Here is a 26,281-nt window from a genome sequence, read left to right as displayed (position 1 = left end):
TGTAACTTTATTTATCCCCTAGACACACTTAGAATGACTAACACAACACAGTGTATAGATTGATTATGGACCGATTAGGCCAAGATTTGAGATACATATTTATTTGCCAAACGGGCTACATAGAGAGAGCATTCTCTGCAAAACATTACAAAGGAAACCCTAGAAAGGGTAAAAGGTAAATGCGTCACGTGACCCAAGAGATTGAATTTAGGGTCACGTGACCATAAATCAAATAAAACAGACAATTTGCTGAAACGGTTGAGAGGGTACCGCCACAAGCCGAATGTCACTGAGGCCACCCCACAACCGGCAGAAAATGCTCTCTCAAAATAAATCCCGGCGAACCGCCGAGTGAAAATAATGACGCATATAATGACGCTAGATATTTAAAACCGTAGCACATCACTTAAGTCTACGTGTAAGTAGCAATGACGAGGTGAAATAATGTATATATTAGAGTTACAACTGTCATGTCCACCAATTATAACGCCGTGTTATGACAAATTTGGTATATATGAGACTAATAATCTAAGACGAAATGTCTAAACCGAGTACAAAGACTATGTCGAAATCAACCCAGCAGCCTAAGTCTGACTAGGAGGAGTGTATATATGAAACTACTACACAGATACAAAACACACCTGACAGCCTAAGTCTGACCAGGACACTAACAAATGACCTACAAGGTCGCGAACCAAAGCCCGCCGTGCGCTTGGCACATCCTGTCGAACGTTAGCAGGCACGAGTCAAAATCGCCTCGGGTAAATGTATTGAGATGATTGTTGACACGAGAATTAGTTATAAAACACGGATATATTTTCTGAAGGCATCGGATGACCACCTGCCTGCTGCCCGGATGTAGGCATCGGATTTGCCCTCGATTGCGGATTGTGTTGCAGCCCCAATTCGCAAGCTGTGCCCCTTAAAGCGGGAAGAGTCTAGACCGCAGAGAGAGAGTGCACGCTTGAGTGTACCGTCGAAGTCCTTGCGCAGGAAAGGAGAGCCACCGGGATGGCAGAAAAGCAGCCCGGGTGATAAACCCCGTACAGCCAAAAAGCCCCTCACGTGTTCTAACGGGCAAAATTGCGACCTAGCAGAAAGGCGCAAGGTTTGAGAGCCTTGTGTGTTGCTAGACTTAAATCTTCGAAAAGATACCAGGAGCCCATCGGATTCGACCGTCAAGGCACTGAAACCAAGTACTAGGGCAGTCTGAAACATGACCGAGTTATAGTGTGAAGACGTAACAAGTGGGGCCGCAACCAATAATTTGGAAAGGATTTCACTGGTAACGGGCAAGCGGACATCCGGGTGCGCACGCAAATGTTTGGCGGCGCAAAGTAATTTAGCCACAACGAATGATTTGGTCGGGTCAGCCATGTCATTAAGCTTATGTAAATAGGATATAGCCGACATGCTGGACGCAGTAGACGAAGGGGAATACCCACGGCCGTGCAAAAAGGCAATGAAAAGAGTTAAAATGGGCACCGAAATAGGAAGACATAGTTTCGTTTTGATGTAGTCGTTGAAAAATTGAGCGAAAATGTCCCAGGTCCTACGATAAGCCACCATAGTGGACGATGCAACCATGTTACTGCGCAATTCACTCAACGCAGATTCCATCCATCCGGGTAAAGCTCTGGAGGAATCGGTGTGGGCGTTGGGTCCGCCCAAGGCGCCCGTTTGCAGAACGCATGTATCTGTAAACGAGAAAGCATGTCAGCGAATACATTCTTTTTCCCAGGAATATGCTTTGCTCTCACAACGATATTATGCACGAGGCAGGCTTTAACCAGGGACCGTACCAGGGACATTATCTGCGGTTCTTTAGATGTTTGTTTGTTTATGACGGACACTATGGCTTGGTTATCAGTGAAGAATACTATGTTCTGGTTGGCCCAATTTTTGCCCCATATCAAAACCGCTAACACGATAGGGAACAGCTCCATGGTGGCGATGTTAAACTGTCTCCATGCCACGGGCCAGATCCCGTAAAACCAATGCGTTTTATATAGAGCGCCAAATCCGATGCTGCCCGAGGAATCCGTGAAGAGCTGTAGCTGATTATTTGAGAACCAGTTGTCGCCATGAAAAAATGATCTACCGTTAAATTGGTCAAGAAAAGCACGCCAAACGAGGAGGTCCTCTTTAGTCTGCTTGGTAATACGAATATGATGATATGGCTTAGCGTAACCTATTGTAAGATCAATGAGCCGCCTGGAAAATGCACGGCCCGGCAGGACAACGGAACAGGCAAAATTGAGGCACCCAAGCAGTGACTGAAACTCAAACAGCATGGCTTTGTTTTTGGATAAAAATAATCAAGTTTTAGCTTAAACTTTGAAATCTTGTCCACGGGCAATCGGGCCTCCATTTTTTCTGCATCAAGAGTAATGCCAAGGAATGGAAGAGCAATGGCTGGTCAGAAGGTTTTTTCCGGGGCCAACGGAATGCCTTCCTCTTTACAAAAGGCCTCAAATTTTTCCAAGTCCCTCTTAGAGGCGTCCTTGGAGAGCGAAATAAAAAGAAAATCGTCCAGCACATGGACCACGGAAGAAAAACCCAGCTTATTTAGGCAAATCCATTCTATGGCAGTACTAAACCTTTCGAAATGGGAGCAGGAAATGCTGGCCCCCATCAGTAACACCCGATCCATATAGTATTTTCCCCGCCACTCAAAGCCAAGCAAGGGGTAATCTTCGGGAGCAACGGGAATGATACGGAAAGCCGACTTAACGTCACATTTCGCTAGGTAAACCTGTTTGTCCTGCTTTTTGATGAAGGAAATTGCATCATAGATAGAAGAATATTTAACACTAGTAAGATCTTTGGGGATGCCCTTATTAATGGAATCGCCTTGGCGAGGGTACGACAGGTTGTGGATCATACGAAAGTCCCCAGGTTCCTTCTTAGGGACAACACCAATGGGGGATGCCCTAAAATCGGGCGTAGGTGGAGAATCAAACGGGCCGAGAATTCTACCTTCTTGTAGCTCAGATGCAATTTTCTTATCGATGACCTCTGGATGCTTACTAGCCGACGGCGAGTTCGGGCAGAAACTGCTAGCGCGAACTCCCTGATATTCTAAACGGAAGCCGTCCGTGAAACCATCCAGCAGAAATGTGGTTAATTCATGGTCGTAACCTTCTAAATATTTCGCTAGGACTTGAGGCTTAATTGGCGTCGGCAGCCGGCTTTGCATTGGATAGGTTGTTGTAGCGTCTAGCGGGGTTAGGTATGGTGACAATGGATTTTGGACGAGGGTTAGAGGCTGATGGGGAGGATGATTGGGAAGAACTAAGGGCTGGTTTACCGTTGCCGCGATTCTGGCTGACGCACTGAACTGCCCCGTGCGGGCCTCCACATTCGGAGCATTTATGGGGAAACTTGCAGCCAGAACACGGTCTCCCACCATTGTATCGCCAGCAGGTTCCCGCTGGAAACTTTCGGTAAGAGGCACCAGGATTTGTTGAGGACCCTTTTTTGCCCTGACGAAAGGGCTGGGTAGGTTGGGAATTATTACGTTTCTGGTGTATTGCTCTCACCCAAAGTTCCCATAGGAGTTCATCCCAGCCGTGAGGGTTAACCGCCATATTGCGGCGGAATCCCTCGTCATAGAACATCCAGTCACCCCCTCTGACCATTAAATCTTTAAAGGTGGCCTCATATCGGAGGAGCTGCTTGGATGAGGTTGGAAATTTGTCCAAATATATTGACTGGAATATAGCGAAAGCCGACTGCCATTGCGTAAAAGAAGTGATCTTAACCTTAGGGGTCCCAAATGAGAAGGTAAGGGACTCGCTCCCATCGGTGCCTGCTCCATTTATCTTAAAAGATTGCTTCTTGTGTGAAGCTGGGTTCAAAAGCTTGGCGATGTCGAAGTACTCGTTGGCCCAAATCTTTTCCTTGTGTTCCAACTTGACATGGGCATCCAAGGCCAAGCAACCGAAGAAAACGAGGCACCCACCGGGACCTTCGAACCATCAGCAATGACCTGATTCTTACTAGAGAGTTGATCCGGGACAATCGTGTCAGTAACCTTGTCGCCACGTGCCGAGTCGAGGTCCTCGACGGCAAAGACCTCGGGAGGAAGAGGTGCCCCGGGAACACCTGGTGCCCCAGATAACGGAGTGTTTACTGCCTTTCCGGCAAAAAACATGTTCATGTTCGCCATCATGGCATTCATGTTAGACATCATGTCATTAGCCAGTTTGAACGTGTGGGCCATATCCTGTTTGTCGACCTGGGTTGCACCGTTGTCCCGATTGTTAGCATCCGTAGTCAGATCTGGTCCGGGATCACGTGATGTGCCAGAATCGGGTGATTGGAGGTCAGCGGGTGATCCGAGGTTGTCCGCATCCTGTTTCCTCCGTTTCGTCGCGGGTCCGTCACCAGTTTTAGGGCGTTTCCCTGGCTTGACTCTTCCGGTACGACTCTTGTCCGACCGGCCGGAAGTCTTCTGGGTACGTTTGTGTTTAGTGTTTACCATTCTGCTGGAAGAGAAGGAAGCACAGTAAGCCGTGTTCTTAACTCGACATCTCCCAGCGGAAGACGTTCTGCCAGGGAATCGACAATAGGCCGAAACCGTGGTGAATGTTACCCGTCCGGGCTGTTATAATTATAGTCACCCCGGAACAGACTCACGTTGAGCCGAGACCATCATCGTGGCCAAACGGACCCCTATAGGGGGTCAAAGACCATCATGTGGCCAAAGCAGACCTCATGGGAGCAAACGCTCCCCATGTGCCCAAGTAAAAGCAGACCCTGCAGGGCGCTGCAAATCCCCGGGAGGGCAATATAATAAGGCCGAAAATTGAATTATGTAATCACTACTACACCATAATTTATGACCCTAGGCTTACGTTTAGTAAACTTCAGTACCCTCATTATTCATTTGCGTTGTTGTTGTTAGGAAAGCTTCTGATCGAATGCCCTTTGGATGTGGGGCCAAAAAGACCCTCTTTGGAGCCAAAGACTACCATGTAGCCAAATAAAAGACTCCTGTAGGGAGCCGAATACCAACAGCTTGTTGGAGGGGATAAAAAGGTAATGTACGTCTCATTTCAAGGGAATCAGGAATTGAAAATGAGAAATTGGTTGAAGTCACCGTGACGTGACATAGGCATAAACGGATTTAAACAAATAACCCAATCTAAGGGCGAAAGCCGATATAAAGGGGAAATGAATTACGGAGAGCGTCCCATATTAAGGGAAGCAATGGTTTTACCTAGTTTTCCTGAAAGCAAAGAAGCATTGTAATACCGAATTAAACTCTGCGGACGATAAACCGACCGCAGCCCTATAGCTCTTGAACAATTTGAAGTTGCCCAGGTCATTAAAGTGGACTCCGTCAGTGTCGTAGATCCAACGCTCTGCAGTCCAGATGCCTTATGTTTCCAAAGCGACACGGCTGCAGAAACTGAATTGAGTTCGGCAAGGCGTTTGTTGCAAAGTTGTACCTTAACATTATATCCCGGAGGGCACCGAACTCTAGGGATCAATTGGGAAATCAGAACTCTACAATCACAGAGTTGATGCAACTCAAAAGCAAACCTAGAGAGGTCACTCGCTAACTGCTCAGCAGAGTTGGACGACTTACACATGTTGTTTCCACCGACCTGCAGGATGATCAAATCAGGGTAATAAGCACGGATTTTGTTGAACAAAACCTGTAAATTATAGATACGCGCCAAATTCAAACCTGGCACGCCCCGAAAGACAACGTTGCACTCAGCCAGTTGAAGATTAAGACCCGTCAGGCCAGGCCGAAATTGGCCGAACCGAGTACCGGAGACGGCAAATTTCTGAAGCCTTTTGATATAGCTGTGGCCGAAAATTAGGACACGAAAACGATTATCCTGGGCGAATGCCATTGTAACTTAAACAAAGTTAAGCAAAGTTTTCCAAGTTGAATGGATCAAAAGTTAAAAGCACAACTACTTAACTTGGAAAGCGTTTGTATCCTCGTACTCCGATCCACGACAGCAGCCGCAATTGACGGACGAAAGGAACGATCCAAGTTGTAGATCCTTGGAAGTCTTGAGATCCTCACTCCACGTATTAGTAGAAACCTAAACGGACAGCAGCTGCATGGAAGGGCGAAAGTAAACGGTCCAATCGAGTTGTAGAGTAAGCGAGAGGGTCTCGTAAAAAGTCCAAGTTGTAGAGTTGCTTTCGCTTCAGAATCTTTAGGCGAGTTATTTGGATTTGGAAAATATTGAAATAATGAAATTTTTCATGCGGTGGCACCACGGCCATGCGAGCGGTGGACGGTAACATGTTTGGCAACATTTATCTTGGCCTCAGGCACGCTTGAGGAACTTTAAGCTTTGGGAGCATATACCATTGCTGGCCGGGGAGACTGAATGCAAAATGTATCTCTTCGTGTTTTTGGTGGGATAGCCAAAATGTCTAACAAACTTTCTCTTAATGACTTTCCCTAGGGACATACAATTTAGGTAAATGCAGCCACCTAACAAATTATCAGTGTTATGTTGGGTCTTGGTTCCAAACATAAAGAAGATTCATTCCCAATTCATCATATATTTGCTCTCAAAAGGACAAGTTATGAACCAGCTTTCTCCTAATCCAAGGCGTTCTCCTTCTACGGGGTTCACCCAAAATAGGTCGTGGGGTCCTGTGCCTGTTTACACAATGACCCAAAAACATTCATATTACAGCGTCAGTACTGTTAATGCTATGAACTGCCACAAGAAGGACATGTATCTGTAAATATGAAAATCAGTAGGAAATGTCTGTCACTTCACTTCTGCTGCATATGAGATGTCCTTAAAGTGTTTCTACTTCTTAGTGCGATAGCACGGTGAAAAGGGACAAAGTTAAAAGGCATAATAACTGCATGAATCATTGATACATTGAGTATTTTCCTCTCTTGATTGAAATGCCATCTCATCTGCTATCGAAGTTCACGCTTTGAGGTGTTGCCATTGATATAGTAGACGTCTGCATTCCAGAATTCTATACACAAAACTTGACAGACATACCCGACTAGTGACGTCGTTTATCCGTACACATGATGCGCAAATATCCCAGAATGAGGAACTTTATTTCCTGTAGGCGGCAGTAATTAGCGTACCAATGCACAATAAATTTCCGCCCCATGTCAAGCCCATGTCAAATAACGGGTGAAGCAATATTTGTTAATAAGCTGGAGAAAAAACAGCCACATATTTGATATTTTCGATTCTCTTTTGAAACAGAAAGAACAGAAAGTTCCCATTTGGTGCTATCATGAGCATATACTCTCTACCTAACCTTTTACGAGCATATATGAATTCAATCGGGGAAAATGGAGGCATTGAAGGTACTAGAGGTGTCCTTAGTTGGCAGTTTACCCTGCAGCCAATCAGTACACCATCACTTCCTCGGAAATAAAACTCAAGGTAGGCTTGATGTTTCCTACTCCAGTAGGTCGGAAGAACAGGCCATTTTGTCGTTTTCTTAACTGGCTTGTGTTTGCCCTTGTATTGCCTGGTTCTTCGATAAACCATAAACCCTTTCTTTCTGGTCTGCATGACCACATCGTTGTCCGAGGTGAATGCTAAAACCCTTTGTGTGGGTGAGATTTTATGCTTTAACATGTTTAAAGTCACACCATTTGTTAAAACCGCTTCTTTTGTACTTTTTATCAACATGACAGTGTAAATAGTTAAAAGTATTCGAGTACAATGTTCTTTAGGACAATTAATTACAACTTTGTGGCTACTGTAGTGAGGCGTAAGCCGTGGACTTACCCGAGAGCATGGATCAGTTCGAGGAGGGATCATTCGATATGCATGCCCTTTGCCAAAAATATCATGAAGCTCATAAAACAGTCTCCCTGGCCTTTTTCCCAGTAAAGTAATAAATGAATTTCTGAACAAGCACTGGTCCCTGAAAAGGTGCAAGTGAGAGCCGTGTCTAAATGTGCTGAAAAGTCGGAAGCTGAACAGTTGACGATTGTGATAAAATCGAGAGATAGCCTTATGAACTCCACTTTTGCTCGAAATTCTCAGGTATCCAGAAATTGCATCGTAATACCAATAATCCCTAGGAGGATGTAGTTCAAAGGTAGGAGGTGAAATCTTCCAATGATATTTGTACCGTATTGTACCAATCAACTCCTATTTGATCACAATTGGAGAAATACTATTAGATGAGGGATTCATTAGTCAACAGTCCGCAGAACACTTTGTATTCGCTTCCTGTGCTTCTGATATGGAGCATCAAAATTAGCGTCACCGATCACTCTTTGGTATCTTGATTTCTCTACTTTGAGGCCATGCAGTTCATTCCAAGAGGGCTGACAGAGTTATTACCTCCAATGGTTTTCTTCATCCCGTGATTCGTGAACCGCAGGTTGAAATCGTCCGTGGAATATTTCAAAGCATTTTGTATCATCTCCGATGAAGAAAACATAGGTGGCGCAATTTCGTATTCGTCCTCCGTAAAAAAACCAGGAAGCGTTTGATGCCGCAATGCATCCAGTGTAATGGAATCGTAGTCCTGGTAGAATGCCATGCGCCATAACAGACCATGGGGCATCACCTCACGGCAGGAACATTTTAGTTCTTTTCGTACGTCGTGGCAAATACGGTGCAGATGATCACACAATACATTATCGTGCGTAATGTTTGTATGCGATTTACTTGGCAATGTCAATGGCGTTATTTTCCAGAAGTCAGTTGGATATTGACTAAATGAAAGGATCTTGACATGAAGATTTTTTTAGAGGTGCGTTTTGTCAAAATCGATTGGATACTTTTGAAATGAGAGCGATACGCAACTTTTCTAAACATCTTGGAGCAAACTGTAGTAGCAAAGCCATGTAAATAGTAAGGAACTGTCCGATTTTTGCTGAATGTGTGTGAAGTGATGCTCCTTACGATGCTCTACATCCCAAGCACAGTTAACTATACGGTAGCGCCACGGCGGTTTGCTGGTAGTATATCATATTTGGGCGGTCACGCATTTGTGTTTTCGACCTGGCTTAAACGTCTTAAAGCTGACATGCATGCATAAAAATTCCAGCGGCAAAGTTCTGCCCTACTTTTAAAATACTATGATTGGAGATAAAGCGTGTTAATCAACATCATTGTTATTTTAAACCCATAACTTATTCCATTAATGAACTTTTCCTAAAACAGTTTCTTACAATGAAACCTACTAGTGATAGAATTCTGTCTAATGTAATGTCCACTGAACAGAACTCATGTGAGCCGTTCAGCCAAAATATGCCAGTCATGTGACCAGCAATAAGCAATTCGAGTAAACGGATAAATGTTGGACATTTTCCCTGACCTGATAAATTCAATGCAGCATGTTGACAGTAGTTCGATTTCTTTTTATCGCATGAAGATGCCCATCACCTAATTTACTACGAAGTAGCTACATGTGTTACTCTATTTATGATAGGTAATGAACGTCTCCTCGGTCAGAATTTACTTATTTTTCAGCAGCTTGTTTCAGTGGTAATCAGTTTAAGCAAGCAGGACTAGAGACACGCATAATAAATCCTATCGCCTCTGTAAGGTTTCATTGCAGAAAAATACATGATGGGTTTCGACATTGTCGTTTTACATTGATTGTTGTTTTTCTGGAATAAAAAATGACCTCCTCAGGAGCCCTGAAAAGGTAACTTTGAAACAAGTGATTACACACCCTAGTGGATTCGATTAACCTTTGGCCTGTTGCTGGATTCACACATTGAATGGGTGCTGCGAGAGATCTTTTTGTAAGAAAAACTGACAAATTGTTTTTGTTTGCCAATCGATGACTTTGTATAAACCTTTAAAACAGTTTTTGACAATTTTTTGTTCACTAATTAGATGAAATAACTATTGTACTTTATAGATTGGCCACCTGTGACGGAGATTCCTCTGGTTGCATTAATAATGATTGGGACAAAATGCCTTAAACCAGTTTTCCTGGCGTAAAATGAGCTTAATTAATCACTGAATACACATTAATGTTTGCAAACAAGTCTTGTTTCTTATGATGAGTCCTCTGGAAGTAATTCAAGTTGCCAAACGAGTCTACTGCTAGATCATGATCCAAATACCTGGGTGATTTTATACGAAGCGTTCTCATGAAGTGTTTAATGAATCCATTGTAAAGCCTGTCCGTTAAGCAGCAGACAAGTGGTTTAAAATCCAGTCCAATATAATACCCTTGGAAGTTCGAATATATGAAACGAACATAGCTTCGAGAATAACCTTTTATATTCACATTGACTTTGTATGGAAATCTGACAGATCTGATCAGGTTAACAGTTGTTGCTGTCTTGTTGTAAAAGGATACTGTATAATGATCTTGCCTAAACCCAATTAAAAAGTTGAAAATCACATCCACATAAAAAATATGATAGCCACGTAATCCATTTATTCCTATTACTCCATTCTTAAAAATAATTTTTCTGTTATCAAATATGACATCGTATATTATATACACCCAAGGCCGTCTTTGATTTACACTTATAGTACATGTAGCAATTTTTTGCTCAACAACAAGAGACAAACAGTTTCTTCTCCACTTAAGGTAACTAAATGATCTTTTCAAAGTAGTTTTTATAAACATCTTGTCCTTATGAACAAGGGAAATGTGACCAAAACTCTCCCTGATAAAATCAAAATATTGAATGTCTGCTTTCTTTAATGACGAAGTAAAAAAAACTATACTGTCATAACTACAATAAGGCCTGATTTTACCAAATTCTTCTCTGGGCCGGGAAAGCCACACATTATGTACTATGTTGTAAGTAACACTGGTTTTATTGAATCGGAAAGTCAGTAAATTTTCTCTTGACATTGCCAGTAGATAGCCTTTGCGATAACCAAAACCAATATAGTGATAGTCATTCGACGGAATGGAGGGTATGATTCTTATCTTATGCATCAATTTCATGGCAACATGCCCCTGCTACGAGAGATGTTTAGCATTGCATTAGCTGTTGGGTTCCTTAGGTTCACTGGTTTTAGGAATTGGACTGTGTTTTCAATGAGCACATTTGTAGAGCACATTAGCATAAAATGTTATGTTATTACCAAGAATTTGAGGATTAATTATTAATTATTTCTGCGAAACGTAAGTCAATGTGATTTTCTAAAAATTCTGAGCAAATGAAGCGACATTGATATTGTACCCTGGTTTCAACCCAGATTCCCCAAACTATGCGCATGATTGTAGGAGGAAATTTAAAAATATTACCTTTTCTTGGAACATGAAGCTTCCCAATTTCCCAACCGCATGTTCTTTTCCCAAGCATGTTCCAGTCTTGTGACTAAGCTGACAGCAAAACCCCTTGCCACTTGGCACAATATTAAACGTTGAACAAACCTTCATCATGACGCAGATGATGCTGCAGTGTAAAAATGACGCCGCAGCGAAAGATCCGAGATCAGGATTTAGAAGCTCTTTGTTGATAATCAACTGTTGGAATAGTTTACTTACTAAAAGCTGGGTCATTTTAGCTGAAAGGATTTATTACATTTATCAATTGGTTTCGCAAATAAGTGTGACTGTTGAAAAAATACAATCATAGGTATCACCCTGGACAATCAAAATCCTAAACTCAGATCATAAGGCGCTTCTGAGCACCTCCGGGCAACGGGCAACCCCTCTTAGGAAAATCCGCTTTAATGAAAAGGGAATCTCACTCTTGACCAGCAATAATTAGCGTTATACATGAAGTCTCAAACGGATGATCAGACTTTAAAACAAACATCTCGGCCATCAGAACAGCTAGTGGCCTATTGTTTGACTTTCTGGTCTCATTAAAGGCTGGGATATTCGAAATTAAACAATGCTTATTAAAGGTGAAAGAAAATCTACCCAATACTCTATGATAAATCCCAATCCATTTAATAGACTGTTCCAATACTCTATGATAGTTTTGACAGGCCAAATGTTGGTTGTTAAGTGTCTCATTAGTGCAGATTGTAAGATGATGACCTAGGAGCTCGGTTCCAGTCCTGTTTGGGAATAAAAAATATCTTTGCAAAAATAGAACATGATGAAACTCGTAATCCTTTCGTAAGTTCTGCTACCCCAGCTTTCTATCTCCTGTTTGGAGGATCCGCAATACCTAAAATCTTCTTTTCCTACCCTACCGATACCACCTTTTTATACGCCCGTCGCAAGACGGACGTATTATGGCATGGGCTTGTCGTGCGTTGTGCGTCCGGGCTATAACTTTAGAACCGTTAGATATTTTACTCTCATTTTTTGGTGGTAAGAACAGGGGGCGGGTAAGGTTGAGTTCGATATCTGGCCTGTTCTCACTCACGGTTCGGCCACTCTGGGGTGGTATGTGAAAGCACAAACAAGACAATAACTCTGCCAATTTTGGTCACCGCTTGCTGAAAATTTTATGGCAGATACCTCATGGAAAGGGACATAATACGTTGTACTGGTTTTGACACTGACCTTCATTTCAAGGCCACAGAGGTAAGAGTTTGTGTCAAATTACGAAATGTTCACATTTCGTAAACCACTGAAGCTATTGATCCCAATCTATGTACATGTGTATCCCTAGGTGACAGTAACTTACAGACTAACTTTGGACGTTATATCATTCATGGCTTGGCCACCAGGGGCATTATGCAAAAACACAAAAAGTGTGAGAACTCACTCAGTATTGGTGGCAGCTTGCTGAATTTATTATGACAGGTACTTCTTATAAGGAACATAACATGTCCTATGGGTTTTGACCTTGACCTCTTTTCAATTTAACAGGGGTCAAAGTTTGTGTCAAATTACGCAATATGAAAACTTCATGATCACTGGAAGCTATTCATCCAAATCTCTGCTCCTATGTACCCCTAGGCGACAGTAACATTCGACCTTATATCCATCCTCGTTTGGCCACTAGGGGGCGTTATACAAACAAATAAAAAGTGTTATTACTCGCCGATGGTTCGTCGGATTGGTTTCATCTTACTATGCGACTGGGATGTGGGGCTGGGATGCCAAGTGATTTTCGCCCAATTCGATATCCGGTATGGCCGCCAGGCGGCAATCTTAAATTTCAGATTCTAATCGTAACTGCTGAACGAGTCATCAGATGGCCTTGAATTTTCTGTGAAATGATGGGGTGAGGTGAGAGAGGTCACTTATTGATTTTGAGCCTGATCCAATATCAAATATGGCAGCCAGGCGGTAATCTCGGACTTCACATTCTGGACTGTAACTGCAAGAACAAGTAGCCCGATGGGCGTCATCTTTCTGTATCATTGTGGAGTTGGGTGTATATAAGTACAAGCCGACATCTCAAGTGACAGAGTTGGAAATGCTATACAATTAGACCATGCAGCAACCGTAAATTACCGGTACATTTGCCATGCTCGTGGTTAGTTTCGGAGTGCGGTGCGACGGGCGTATTATGCTGCCGCTTTGTGGTACACTTGTTAACATGTTAGTATTTTGACGTTTTTGACTATAAAAGTTGAAATGGTCATTGGAATCAAAACATTATCTAAAGGCTTTTGGACCTAGCATTTGATACCAAAATTATTTGCATTTACCAGTTCATACAATTGGTACTTCATTTCAATCCTAAAACTAGAGAAATGTTCCTTAAACTTTTCATTTTATCACATTGTGCACACTATACCCACAATGAACTGTATTACGTAAATTGCCGAATTTGAAAAAGCTACGTGAGGGATTCCCTACTGGCATCCCTAAAAACAGTCCGAAGCCCGAACACTTCCGACGACCTTCAGGAAATGCTTGAATCGTTCCGAGATGACGGCAAAGATGATGTTATATAAGGATAACGACAACAACGCTAATGTGACTGTATTGTCATTCTCCAAAGAAAATATCCCACCAGGTCTGATTACGTCTCATATGGGGATAATGTTGTCATGGCTTGTTTGGTAAATATGTTTGACAATACCGAGTGTCACTGGCCCTGTCGTGTCGGGAGGGAGCCAACATGATGACGTCTGTGCTGCAAAATCTGCGAACAAAACTAAAGCTCATCGGCTATTAAAGATCAGGAGATCAGTTCCACGCCAAACACAATCCATATATACATTCTGTGTACATAGATTTTGGTAAAAAAAGTGCCCAATCATTATCAACAATTTATATGTGGCATCCATATAACAATAAAATCATGAAATTTTTGAAGATTCAAATATCTTTTGCCCATTGATCTGGGCCTACTAAAATACAAGTCCTTAACTGGCCAGTGAGACCATATTTTTGTAAATATATCATGAAAAAGTATATTCCTGTGATGGCCAGACTCTGTAGATTGAGAATCAACCGGAGATTGAGGATTATATCTAATTTCATTAATCTAAGCCATCTATTTACCACAACTTGACAATTAAGTATCCCCTCTTCGAAATTTCCGGTGAGGACGAATGCAAGACTCTATCGTTAGGTAAAGTTTGAAATCTGGATGCCTTTTTTACCCGAGGTCTCAAGTACACCCATACCTGGAAACGTAGGGAACTTCCAATTTAGACAAGAAAAATAAATTTGAGCAAAAAAATTATAGTACACAAGAGCATATCTGCAGGTAGTTGCAGTTTTACAATTACAGGGGAGTAGCGAGCGGGGAGTGGGGCGGGGGGGGGGGGGGGGCAAGGGGAAATGCCCCCCCCCCCCTTCAGAAGTCGCCAGAAAATGAGAACCTCCCCGCAGAGCCTTTTGCCGCCCCCAACACCAAAAAGCTAGCTACGCCCCTGGATTACAATGTACCAGTAATGATGAAGTGATGACATGATTTTTGCCCAGTCCTTGGATCAGTTGAATCATTTTGAATCTGTTGTTTTGATGGGGCCCGAAAAAAGTGTCTTAGAAATATATATTTCTTGTCCTATTTTTGTAATTTGTGCAGACGCCATAATACTGCGCTATCTCTTCTCCCCTTCGAGAAAAACAGATAAGATCAGTGTTAAAACGTCGACACCAACTCCTGTGATGTTTTCACCATCGTTGTATACTTCTATCACGAGTGGGAAGCATTTTCCGACATATTAACGGTTTCTCTAACTTTTTGCTGATTTCTCCGACATTTCCCCGACATTATCCGACATTTCTCCGGCTTTGTCCAAAAGGTCAGATTTCCATGAAACCTGTGAAAAGAACTAGGTCTTCCAAAAGTAGGCCATTCAAGAACAAAGGCCTCAATTGAATGGGATTAATGAGGGGTGATGCAAACACCCAGAGTAACCTTAAGTGTGAATACCAATTAGCTCGTCTCCTTGGACCCTTTGCATGTCACACATTAGTGCACCTGGGTTGGGCCTCTCCATGTTTAAGCAGAGGAGACTTTACAAAAATATGCCTATTTTGATAGCATAAAGAAACAAAGCCTCATGTGAATTAAAGATATTTTTGATGTACTGAACTGTGTAATTTACAAAATATTGACAGTATCTATTTGCATGATACAGACTTGAATTGAATTGTACACCATGCTCAAATCTAATTGCAAAATAATTTTTTTTCAATAATTTCACTTCCAGTTCAGGAATAATGTCATTTCCTACATTATTTGATGAAATAAACTGCATGACATTCAATTGCAAAACATCAAATTTCTAGCCATTAATTTGAAATTTTGAAATTAAATTGCAAAAATCAGCCATTTCTGTATTGCATCTAGTATTACAAGGTCTCCCCTTCTCAAACACGGAGAGGGCCAACCCAGGTGCACTCATGTGTGAAATGCAAAGGGTCCAAGGAGAGGAGCTAATTGGTATTCACACTTAGGGTTACTCTGGGTGTTTGCATCCCACCTCATTAACCCCATCTAACAACGGCCTTTGATCTTTAATGGCCTACATTTGGGAAGGCCTAGTTTTTTCACAAGTTTTATGGAATTCTGACATTTAGACAAAGTACAATCCGGACAATGTCGGAGAAATCAAGAAAAAGTTAGAGAAACCGCTGATAATTCGGAAAAAGTCTCCCACTAGTGTATTGGCCTGTACATTCGCGATTCAAGCTCTACTCTCTGGGAGTGTCACAGGTCCGAGCTGCAGCTAACATTCATAGTTTGCCATCTCTGGGTACCAGCTAGGTACCCATTTATTTCTGGGTGGAGAGAAGCAAGTAGGGTAAAGTGCCTTGCTCAAGTACACAAAGACGAAACACGACCAAGCGAACCCACGACCTCCTGATTATGAGCCCGGTGCTCTAACCACTACGGCACTGATCTTCCCAAATAGCCGAGAGAAAGATGTACCGATATACTCACCGTTCTCAAACATAGGTTGGACAGAATCTTTCACCACTGCCAAATAGCCAAATAGAAAGATGAACCGATGTACTCATATCGCACGTAAGTCCTTGGTTATTGTGTAATGTTCTTCGATAAGGTGCAGAGTCGAATCAGAAGAAAATTCAAACAGGCGAAAGATATGGTAGACTGGGGTAATTGTAGCCCCGGTTTAATTGTAGCCCCTGCTAATGACATTGATTGATATCCCCATACATCAAACACTGCAGGGGCTACATATAAACCGGGGCTATAATTACCCCATTCTACCCTATATCATATCCTACCGATGTCTTTCAACTCATACTCTGTCCCTGGATGGACTTCCTCGACAACCACATGTATTCTAAAACAGGTTGTGAACCAATTTTTCAAACGAGTTCCGTTATTGAAAAGTCATTCGACAAGGGGCCATATGGGCCTACAATTTATACGATAAGTTGAGCACAAATTCAGACAAACCCGAGGATGTTGAAACAGTTGGGCATATACAACATGTCGGACTGCAAATTGGTAGATAAAGATGATCACACGCAGAATACAGAGTTCTAGACCTATGACCTCAACAGCGGAATGGGAATGACGGAAGGATCGATAATTTGTGAAATCTAACTGTCCTTGAAGCTTTTGTTCGTACCACAATTGTGCTTTTGTGGCTAAATTTCTTTTTTGTGAAGAATTGCATCGATTGGTAACATGCTTTATTCACTCGATTTTTCAGACATGAAAAGAACATTTTTTTGTATGTTTGTATGTTAAGGCTATTTCAGAATTAAACTTGAAACAGAGTTGTCGAATTCAATATCGATAACCGGGACATTGATCAGCCAACTGATATGAGCAATTGTATTCAAACGGAGCCTTTGGCAATCTATACATGTCTGGATCTCTAGTCGAAACACAACTTCCTGTAACAGACAGGATGCCTCACTTCGGTACCAGCTCTTCATTTTGTGCACATCAGCTCTCTTGTCTATGCCATTGCATGACTTTACACTAAGTTTTAACTCTGGGGTACAAAAGTAACAATTCAATTTCAATTCAATTCAGTTCAATTTATTGAAATCCATATAGAACTCAGTAAGGGCTATCACATGAGTAGGGAAGGTTTCTTTAGAGCTAAGAACTCGAACGAGAAACGACAACGGTAACGACAATGACGTCGTTACGTTTACCGCGAAGAAATAACGTTAGTTGGGTTAAAAAGCATACATTGAATTGCGGTAAACGTAACATGGTCATTTAAGTGACACTGATCCAGGAAAGACCAGTACTAGGCTTTTTAACTGACTCATATATGTTTTAATGTGACTTGTAATGACAATCGAATTCTGCGCGAACATTTCTTGGCCTTCCAGGGCCTGGTGTAAACGGCTATGTGCATGACAGTTTAAGATACATTTTTTTGTAGTCAGTATAGGTGATTCACTCTTAATCCTTTTTTGCATCATTTAGATTTTTCGCGATTACTTCTCACTGATTCCGGTGATTCTTCGGTTCTTATTGTAAAGGTTTTACAGCGAGAGCAGATCCTGCTCTTGAGAGAAACGAAACTTCGGCGACATGTTCCATTTGAGTGTGTCGGAACTGATGATAAGAGATGCAAGCCGCATCCTGGAATGTAGGCCCCGCCTACCTGAATATCCTATTGACCAATCATAGTATAGATTACCTTTTTCTGTATCTTGTCACATGCATGTGTTTTGTTGAGTATCAGGACACTTCCCCCTGGGCATTTGCCCCCCGGACTTCTGCCCCCGGACTTCTGCCCCCGGACTTCTGCCCCCAAGGACACCTGCCCCCCGGATTTTTGCCCCCGGACATTAGCCCCCCTAGGACTTCTGCCCCCTAGGACATCTGCCCCCCGGATTTTTGCCCCCCGGACATTAGCCCCCCTAGGACTTCTGCCCCCCTAGGACATCTGCCACCGGACATTTGCCCCCCCGGACATTAGCCCCATAGGATTTCTGAATACATTGTTTCTTTTCTATTTATAGTCACGATAATTCTATATACAGTATAGTAACGTCGCGGAATGCTATTCCGATGCTTGTGACGGAATAGGCTTGCGTACCTAAGCCCGAATAAAAAAAAAAGTTAGTTAGCGGCCCCTTCCTACCCGACAAAGTGCTCGAGAGCCAAAAAAATTTATAGTGCATTTTACACTTGAATGTACACCTACCCGGATTTTATCATATTTCAGATTTTTTTTATTTGCTCAGCAGCTATTATTTCAGCCTTAAAATGAATTTAAAAAAACAAAAACACCTCCCCCTACCCACCTCCTCCCAGAAGCAAGGACGCTAACCAGCTTTTTTTTAAAGTGGCCTAATGATACTCCTTTTCTGAGAAATGCCTCTGTCATACAATGTTTCTGTAAATCTATTTTTAGTACATGTACATGTATATCTGATGTTTTGAAACTTGTTTGTTGTTTGATTAAAATAGAAAACTTCACATGACACCTCCGTCTCCTTCCACCATCACAACCAATCAAGAAATGAAGTTATAGTACAGGTCAAAGAAGGTAATCATTATTTAAATTATTTTGTGCTGAAAATTACTGAAGGGTGGCCTACCTGCTACCTTCAGTAATTCTGCTACCTTCAGTAGAAGGGTGGCCTACCTGCTACCTTCAGTAATTCTGCTACCTTCAGTAATTTTCATTTAAAAGAAATACAGCAATCCTTACCATTCTTACATTTGACCTATGGATTGCCCTGGAGCAATGCACATAAGTATGCTCTTAAATCTATTAATACAGGCCAAAGCTGATCATCCTGCTACTCTTGGACTGACCGACTCATCCAAGTTCTCTTTGACTGTCCCCGGCGGTAAATGTCGGGGGGGGGGGGCAGACGTCCTAGGGGGGCAGAGGTCCTAGGGGGGCTAATGTCCGGGAGGCAAAAATCCGGGGGGAAAGATCCGGGGGGCAGATGTCCGGGGGGGCAAATGCCCCAGAATCGTTTTGTTGTTAGTATTAAAGTTTAGTTATAGTTAGAAACTCAAGGTGTCCAGTCGGCCATTATTCAAGTACACGTCCCCGCATGCAACACTCACCTGGAATCTTCACACACGACATTTGATGCCGTGACCAAGATCAACCCGCTAAGCTGATTCCAAGATGAGCGACGAAGAGAGAATCAAACGGCTTACCCAAGAGAGAGGCGGCAAACGAGCTGCCATAACAAAGATTATGAAAGTGATGGACGATCTCTGAGAAGAAATCAAAGTTGACGTTACCCGCGAACCCGCAAATGTGGCCGAAAAGATTGATACGGCTTTCGCAAATGCCAGCCTATTGCCTAATAAGCTAAAAGAAGTCCAACGCATTGACGCCGAGATACAAGCCCTGACCAAAGATGAAACACTCTACGCCATCAAGATGCAATCACCGCACCCCCTACATCGAAGGTGCCATGCGTTCGTTCATAACCACACAGTCAGCGACGAAATTAGGCGCCAACGACAATGGAAAAGAGATCATCAACCTGACAGCTTTCGGTGGGAAAACAGACACTGTTCGCCAGATCTCGAAAACAGTAATCAATCTGAACACAGCGACGAAAGGCCCTGGCCTAAATCTAACATTGCTCATTGTTGATACAATCTCGACGCCTGTGAAAACGCCTAACCCCGAGATTCTTAACACGCCGCAAATTGCGCCCGTCCGTAACGAATTGGTCAAAAACCCGCACTCAACTTACATGGACATAAACATTCTCATTGGAGCCGACTATTATTGGTCTGTAGTTGGTGACGAAATCATCCGCCCGCGGATGAAAACGGACAATACATAGCCAGCCTCCCATGGAAAGAAAGCCATCCGGAATTGCCATCGAATTATGACGTCACATACGCAAGGAAAAGAGCCATGGTCAGAAAACTCGACAGTAACATGCGACGTACGTACAATGACATCATAGTTGACCAACTCCACCGCCAGTTCATACGCGAGGTGCCTGACGACGACGCCACCTGCGGTCACTATCTACCCCATCATCCCGTAAAAAGGATTCACCAACCACGCCCATTCGGATTGTATATGATGCATCGTGCCGAGCAGCTGGAAGATCAAGTCTGAATGACTGCCTAGAACCAGGCCCCAATCTGCTGAATGACCTGGGCAGAATCCTGCTTAGATTTCGGATACACCCTGTAGGATTAAGTAGCGACATACAGAAAGCATTTCTCCATGTCAAACTAGCTGAAGCTGATCAGATGTTCACCAAATTCCTATGGTTGGGAGACCCTGATGACCCCGAGAGTAGATTCCGCACGGTCCAATTTCAAGTGGTACCATTCGGGACAGTATCATCACCATTTATGCTGTTGGCGACAATAAAGACACACCTCGACTCCTATGACACACCGCTAGCAGCAGACATACAAGAAAACACGTACATGGACAACATATTCGCCAGTATTCAACCAACGGATGCCATGACGTACTATGAGAAAGCCAACGAAATGATGGATGACGCAGACCTCAAATTACGCGCTTGGACCTCGAACGATACAACCATCCGCCAGAGGGCACAAGCTGACAACATTGATGACCCCAAACCCAAGGTTCCCGCACACGGAATGATTTGGGACACTGAAGCCGACACATTGACCTTCAACAATAGGAACAAGCCCTAGACGCTCCAACCAACTAAACGAGAAGCGGTCAGCTACATCTCAGGGAAATTTGACCCACTTGGTTATACCTAGCCCCCACCCATGCCAAAGCTAAACAGTTCATTCAGAAGGTCTGGAAAGCAGGTATCAGTAGGATGAAAACATACCAGACGATCTTGTTGACGAATTCCAACACCTTGTGACAGAGTTGGAAGACGCGCAAATCATTGAAGTACCGCGACAGCTCATCCCGAATATCAATGTCAATGCATGTGAATTACACATATTTAGTGACGCATCGCCTGCTTGTTACGGAAGTGCAGCATACTAGGTCAGTGAAAATCACGCATCTTTGCTCATGGCCAAGACAAGGGTCAAACCGATGGGAAATACAACCATTCCACGTATGGAATTACTCGGTGCAGTTAGTGCTGTTCAGATGGCTAATTACATTGAACAAGCCCTAAACGGAACTCTCACCTTAAACAACCGCACCTTATGGATAGATTCACAGATCGTTATCCACTGGACACAGGGCAACAGGAAATTGCCTACATATGTCCAGAATCGAGTTGAAAGGATCCGACACTTCGCGGGAGATATCAGATATGTTCCATCAAAAGAAAACCCGGCAGACCTCTTAACACGTGGCATTACGCCTGATGAGCTACATCACTCGGACTTATGGTGGTCCGGGCCAAATTGGCTGAACGGAGGTAATCCGCCTTCGACTCCTCCCCCTGATGTCATCGATGAAACAGTTCTACTTCAACAGGCCCATGCTGCTGCCGACGATGACGCCATCCATGACGCCAATGATAAAGTCGAACCCGCAACTGCTGACCTACCAGTACCCAATATTGCAAACATGATTAACATCAACTCCTTCAATTCCTTTGGTAAATTGCTGAGAGTGACCGCCCTCACCCAAAGAAGCGTCAGACTTTGGAGAAGAAAAGAGAAGATAACACGGGAGCAGCTCACTGACATTGACGCACAAGCCATAAACACCGCCGAAAAAACATGGATACGCTCAGTACAGGAAGCAAACTACCGCAATGAGATCGACCTCCTGCAAGGAAATCCGGCAGCAGGCCCCCATCCAGTTAGAAGCAAAACCCGCATCAAGCAGCTCAGGCTCTTTTTGGACGATGATAAGCTAATCCGCATCAACGGGAGACTGACCAACGCACCGATAGCTGCAGACGCAAAATGCCCCTATCTCCTGCCAAATAAGGACAAGTTCGCTGCGTACATAAATCATTGCGTACTTCCAGGTCACCTGGGTCATTTGATGTACTTTGTAAAGTAGTAGTTTGGCTATTGGTAACACACACCATTCAACGGCGATAACTATAAATCTAAAATTGAGTTGACGTATACATCTACGTAAAGGATAATTTTGGGAACCAAATCAAAGTCGGATTCACCACTTGGCTTCATCATGGGGTCAACTCGTTGGCAAAAATAAATGAAAAAAAATAAATATACGGGTAACTTCGTAACCCAAATTTGTTCCTAGATTCTCAAAAAGGGGCTTTGTAGTTTGAAAGTCCGGTACGCCGTATTTGTGAGATAAACCGGTAGTATCATCGACAGTTACCTCCAATATATAACTCACGCAGGGAACTGCAGAGGGTAACCGTTGACGAGACCGACCAACGAGAATCTTCGATCTTGGACGTCGTGAATGACCGATTCTTTTTCAACGATGTGTCAAAGATGATTTACGAGTTTCGCATGAATGAATTACATGTATCACAGAAATCGACGAAATCGCCGAAATTCGGACAGCGTATTTCGTCGTTTGCACTGTTGCGAAAGCTACCTAAAGCGCCCAAGTATCAGTTTAGCGACAAAAAGAATTTCCGCCTATGCACTCGGACAGACGACGTGTGTTGAAAATCAGTATATGAAATAAAATATGGAAGATAAGAATATATTTTCGCCATGCAGGGGCCTGTGCTCTTGCTAAAAATGAAGGACTATCCCTCAGGTCATTATGCGATGGATTTTGTCATTTAATTTTCAACATGTTTTGTAGGGTACGATGCAATCGCTGTCTGGCCAACGGTAGGGCGTCACATTCCAAGCTATAGAGCTGTTTTAAAAGTTTCTTAATGTGGTATGAATATTTTGGTTATTGTTATCAACCTTCAATTGTGCAGGATGTGGTAAATTCTTTAATGTTGTTACTGTTATTGAATAATGCATGATTCGATTGTCATTACAAGTCAAATCAAAACATTATATGAGTCAGTTAAAAAGCCTAGTACTGGTCTTTCCTGGATCAGTGTCACCCAAATGAACATGTTACGTTTACCGCAATTCAATGTATGCTTTTTAACCCAACTAACGTTATTTCTTCGCGGTAAACGTAACGACGTCATTGTCGTTACCGTTGTCGTTTCTCATTCGAGTTCTTAGCTCTAAAGAAACATTCCCTACTCATGTGATAGCCCTTACTGGGTTCTATACAATTTAAATAAATTGAACTGAATTGAATTGAAATTGAATTGTTACTTTTGTACCTCAGAGTTAAAACTTTATAGTGTAAAGTCATGCAATGGCATAGACAAGAGAGCTGATGTGCACAAAATGAAGAGCTGGTATCGAAGAGAGGCATCATGTCTGTTACAGGAAGTTGTGTTTCGACTAGAGATCCAGGCATATATAGATTGCCAAAGGCTCCGTTTGAATACAATTGCTCATATCAGTTGGCTGATCATTGTCCCGGTTATCGATATTGAATTCGACAACCCTGTTTCAAGTTTAATACTGAAATAGCATTAACATACAGACAAATTCACTGATACTATTATATGTATTGACTATGAAAATAGGAATTTTCTCTTTAATAGTCGATTTTTAAAACAGTCACTAGTCCTAATACATAGAGAAATTCTGTAGAAATTTTTCAAAGATTGTAATATCGGGTTCTACATACAGACAAAAAGTTTTAAATCATACATTTAAAAACCTTTCAAAGGTCTGTTTTCATTGATAATTTTGCGTACATACTAATCTGATGCATAACCAATTCAACTACAATACAAAATGTTCTTTTCATGTCTGAAAAATCGAGTGAATAAAGCATGTTACCAATCGATGCAATTCTTCACAAAAAAGAAATTTAGCCACAAAAGCACAATTGTGGTACGAACAAAAGCTTCAAGGACAGCTAGACGCAAGGGCCCAACGCGCCGCGTAGCGGCAAAAAAGCGAAGCTGGCGAAACATTTATAACGGGTCACCGTCACTTATTATTGGACTTATAGCGCATTTACGGGGTTGCAACTATTTTGCTTTATAGTGTCACCAGGAAAGAAAAGCATGCGACCTAACGCCGATCTATTTGTATAAAGTGATAATTGGAAGGTATATAGTAGGAAATATCAATAAAATAATCATTCCATGTCGTCTTTTGAGGGCATTTTTGATTGTAAAAAATATATGTGTACGTCACCGTAGTCTCTGCAATGATAATTTTATCAGAGCAGTCTCGCGCAAGTAGAAGTTCTTTACCTACTAGTTCTTCACTTATTAGTCTCAACGTCTGGCGCAAAGCCAGACGTTTTCCATTACGATTTCACTACGATGTTTGACAATAAGGAGCAGTGCGCGAGATATGCTAATGAGCAGACTTCCCTCGCTTGAGTTTCTGAAGAATGTTCCATATCGCGCTAAGCTCATCACTGCTGATTATGACAGGCGTGCAGCGGTAGGTATCTGCTCCCCAACTTCCACCCTAATACGGTACAATAAGTTACCATTTGATGCGAATGGGACAATGCCCTCACTGTGTATGGAGTCATAGGGATAAGAAGACATTATTCATTAGTGTTGGTACAAGTGATTTTGCCCAAAAAGCATGCGCATTCAAAAAACAAAATATGCAAGGTATCACGTACATGTAACATGACCATGACGACGTGCAGAAAGTGCACTGGCCAGTGCATACCCTATGGCTATGTATAGTAAACATGGTAAACATGAACAACATCATTATTCATCAGCAGTTCATTTTACTCCGAGCTTTTCCTGAATCATATTGCCATGATGATTAGGCCTACCATGTACCATGACCAATAACAGCACTAGATCATGTAGATGTCAACAAGTTCACATGAACCGTATAATCCCGCATAATCCCGCATGGCGCATGTGGGGCATGCGTCTAAACCAAAGCCCCAAAATCACTTGTTTTGGTCTATTTCACTTGTGTTTCCCCCGTCTCCCAGTCCATAATACTTTTACAGTTTACAATCCCCGATCATGGCCCAACAAAAGGTCATCGGTTGACTAAAGCCAAGGAACACAACTGTTCAATGGATTTATAGTTGAATGCGATCAAACTACATCTTTTCAATCGTGGATTGTAAATTTAACCCCATGGGCCTAGGGAAGGCCCTATAACAATACTTTCGACACAGTTATTATCTCCGCTGCCTCCACCATGTTACACACAGTGCTCACTGCTGATTCTAAAATGCGCCACCTCGTCAATTGCACTATCGTCATCACCTCATCATACTTCATTGACATTACAGGCACACATTGACATAGACCACTGTTGCAATCAACGACACAGTCGCTATCCAAGTAGCATTATAGAGGTAATTATCATTATCATACCTCATTAGCATGTGAACCAATCGCGTCGCGTCCTTTGCGATCACGGCAAAGCCTCATGGAATAATGTCTTTCAACGTTGAATAATTTTTCATATTCCATGCCTACAACTTCAATTTCTTCATAATCCATGGCTAGAAGTTCAATACTAATATAATATCCAAGATAAAGTTACAAGAAGTAGTCAATAGGAGTCTCTCACCTCTCACTGTATGTCCACATTATTCACGCTTGTACGAGGAATACATTCAATGCTGAATCTAACAACACCCAGTGCCCTTACTCTGTATATTAGTCACTGGAAGATGGCCCATTTCACTCCTTGCTTCTACTTCACCTATAGTCTCATTGCAAACGCCTCAGTTCTATGATATCACATTCACTTTCAGCTGTCATGCAACGCAACAACTGTGCTATCTGCCATCGCACATCAACGAAGAAGTGCAGCCGCCCACATTCCACCTCACGTCTGTCCGACCAGCTGCAATCCTCGAGGACGCCCCTCTGTACCACGATTTCACTACGATGTTTGACAAGAAGGAGCAGTGCGCGAGATAGGCTAATGAGCAGACTTCCCTCGCTTGAGTTTCGGAAGAATGTTCCATATCGCGCTAAGCTGACCACTGCTGACCATGACAGGCGTGCATTGGACTGGTACAGGTTGGAACTGAACATTGAATATGCTGGTGGTGACGCTTTCTGATGAGAAGTTGGTCGTGACTGATGCAGTATCCTTGGACTTGTCGACAGCATCGTTCAATCATTGCTCTCTGAGCTGCCTTGATTCTGTACC

General features: G+C 42.7%; 3 protein-coding genes and 1 long non-coding RNA gene across 4 annotated transcripts; 2 read left to right on the top strand and 2 right to left on the bottom strand.

Moving 5' to 3' along the window:
* Window positions 1-2,419: 2,419 nt before the first annotated feature.
* Window positions 2,420-3,412, bottom strand: LOC135492980 (uncharacterized). Its single transcript, XM_064779728.1, has one exon. It carries the CDS (start codon window positions 3,410-3,412, stop codon window positions 2,420-2,422), a length of 993 nt encoding a protein of 330 aa, XP_064635798.1.
* A 10,964-nt stretch (window positions 3,413-14,376) lies between these two features.
* Window positions 14,377-16,738, bottom strand: LOC135492106 (uncharacterized). Its single transcript, XR_010448028.1, has 3 exons — window positions 16,697-16,738; window positions 16,214-16,384; window positions 14,377-14,444 (listed from the first exon to the last, which is right to left on the bottom strand). It is a non-coding gene; the product is annotated as an uncharacterized LOC135492106 (long non-coding RNA).
* Window positions 16,739-19,596: 2,858 nt separating this feature from the next.
* On the top strand, window positions 19,597-20,878 carry LOC135492979 (uncharacterized). The gene is made up of 2 exons (XM_064779727.1): window positions 19,597-19,776; window positions 20,249-20,878. The coding sequence occupies exons 1-2, from the start codon at window positions 19,597-19,599 to the stop codon at window positions 20,876-20,878; spliced, it is 810 nt and encodes a 269-aa protein (XP_064635797.1).
* A 337-nt stretch (window positions 20,879-21,215) lies between these two features.
* LOC135492978 (uncharacterized) lies at window positions 21,216-22,169 on the top strand. Its single transcript, XM_064779726.1, has one exon. It carries the CDS (start codon window positions 21,216-21,218, stop codon window positions 22,167-22,169), a length of 954 nt encoding a protein of 317 aa, XP_064635796.1.
* Window positions 22,170-26,281: the final 4,112 nt, after the last annotated feature.

Source organism: Lineus longissimus, chromosome 8 (assembly GCF_910592395.1).
Source record: "Lineus longissimus chromosome 8, tnLinLong1.2, whole genome shotgun sequence".
Lineage (NCBI taxonomy): Eukaryota > Metazoa > Nemertea > Pilidiophora > Heteronemertea > Lineidae > Lineus > Lineus longissimus.
Note: the sequence above shows the minus strand (reverse complement) of the source record. Positions and strands in the feature narration are given on the sequence as shown.

Excerpts from the sequence above, each read along its gene's own strand:
- LOC135492980 (XM_064779728.1), bottom strand. The coding sequence starts at position 3,412 with ATGGTGGGAGACCGTGTTCTGGCTGCAAGTTTCCCCATAAATGCTCCG.
- LOC135492979 (XM_064779727.1), top strand. The coding sequence starts at position 19,597 with ATGAAACACTCTACGCCATCAAGATGCAATCACCGCACCCCCTACATC. Across the intron at positions 19,777-20,248 it reads TTCGCCAGATCTCGAAAACA|GATTCACCAACCACGCCCAT; the intron begins GTAATCAATCTG and ends TCCCGTAAAAAG.
- LOC135492978 (XM_064779726.1), top strand. The coding sequence starts at position 21,216 with ATGGCCAAGACAAGGGTCAAACCGATGGGAAATACAACCATTCCACGT.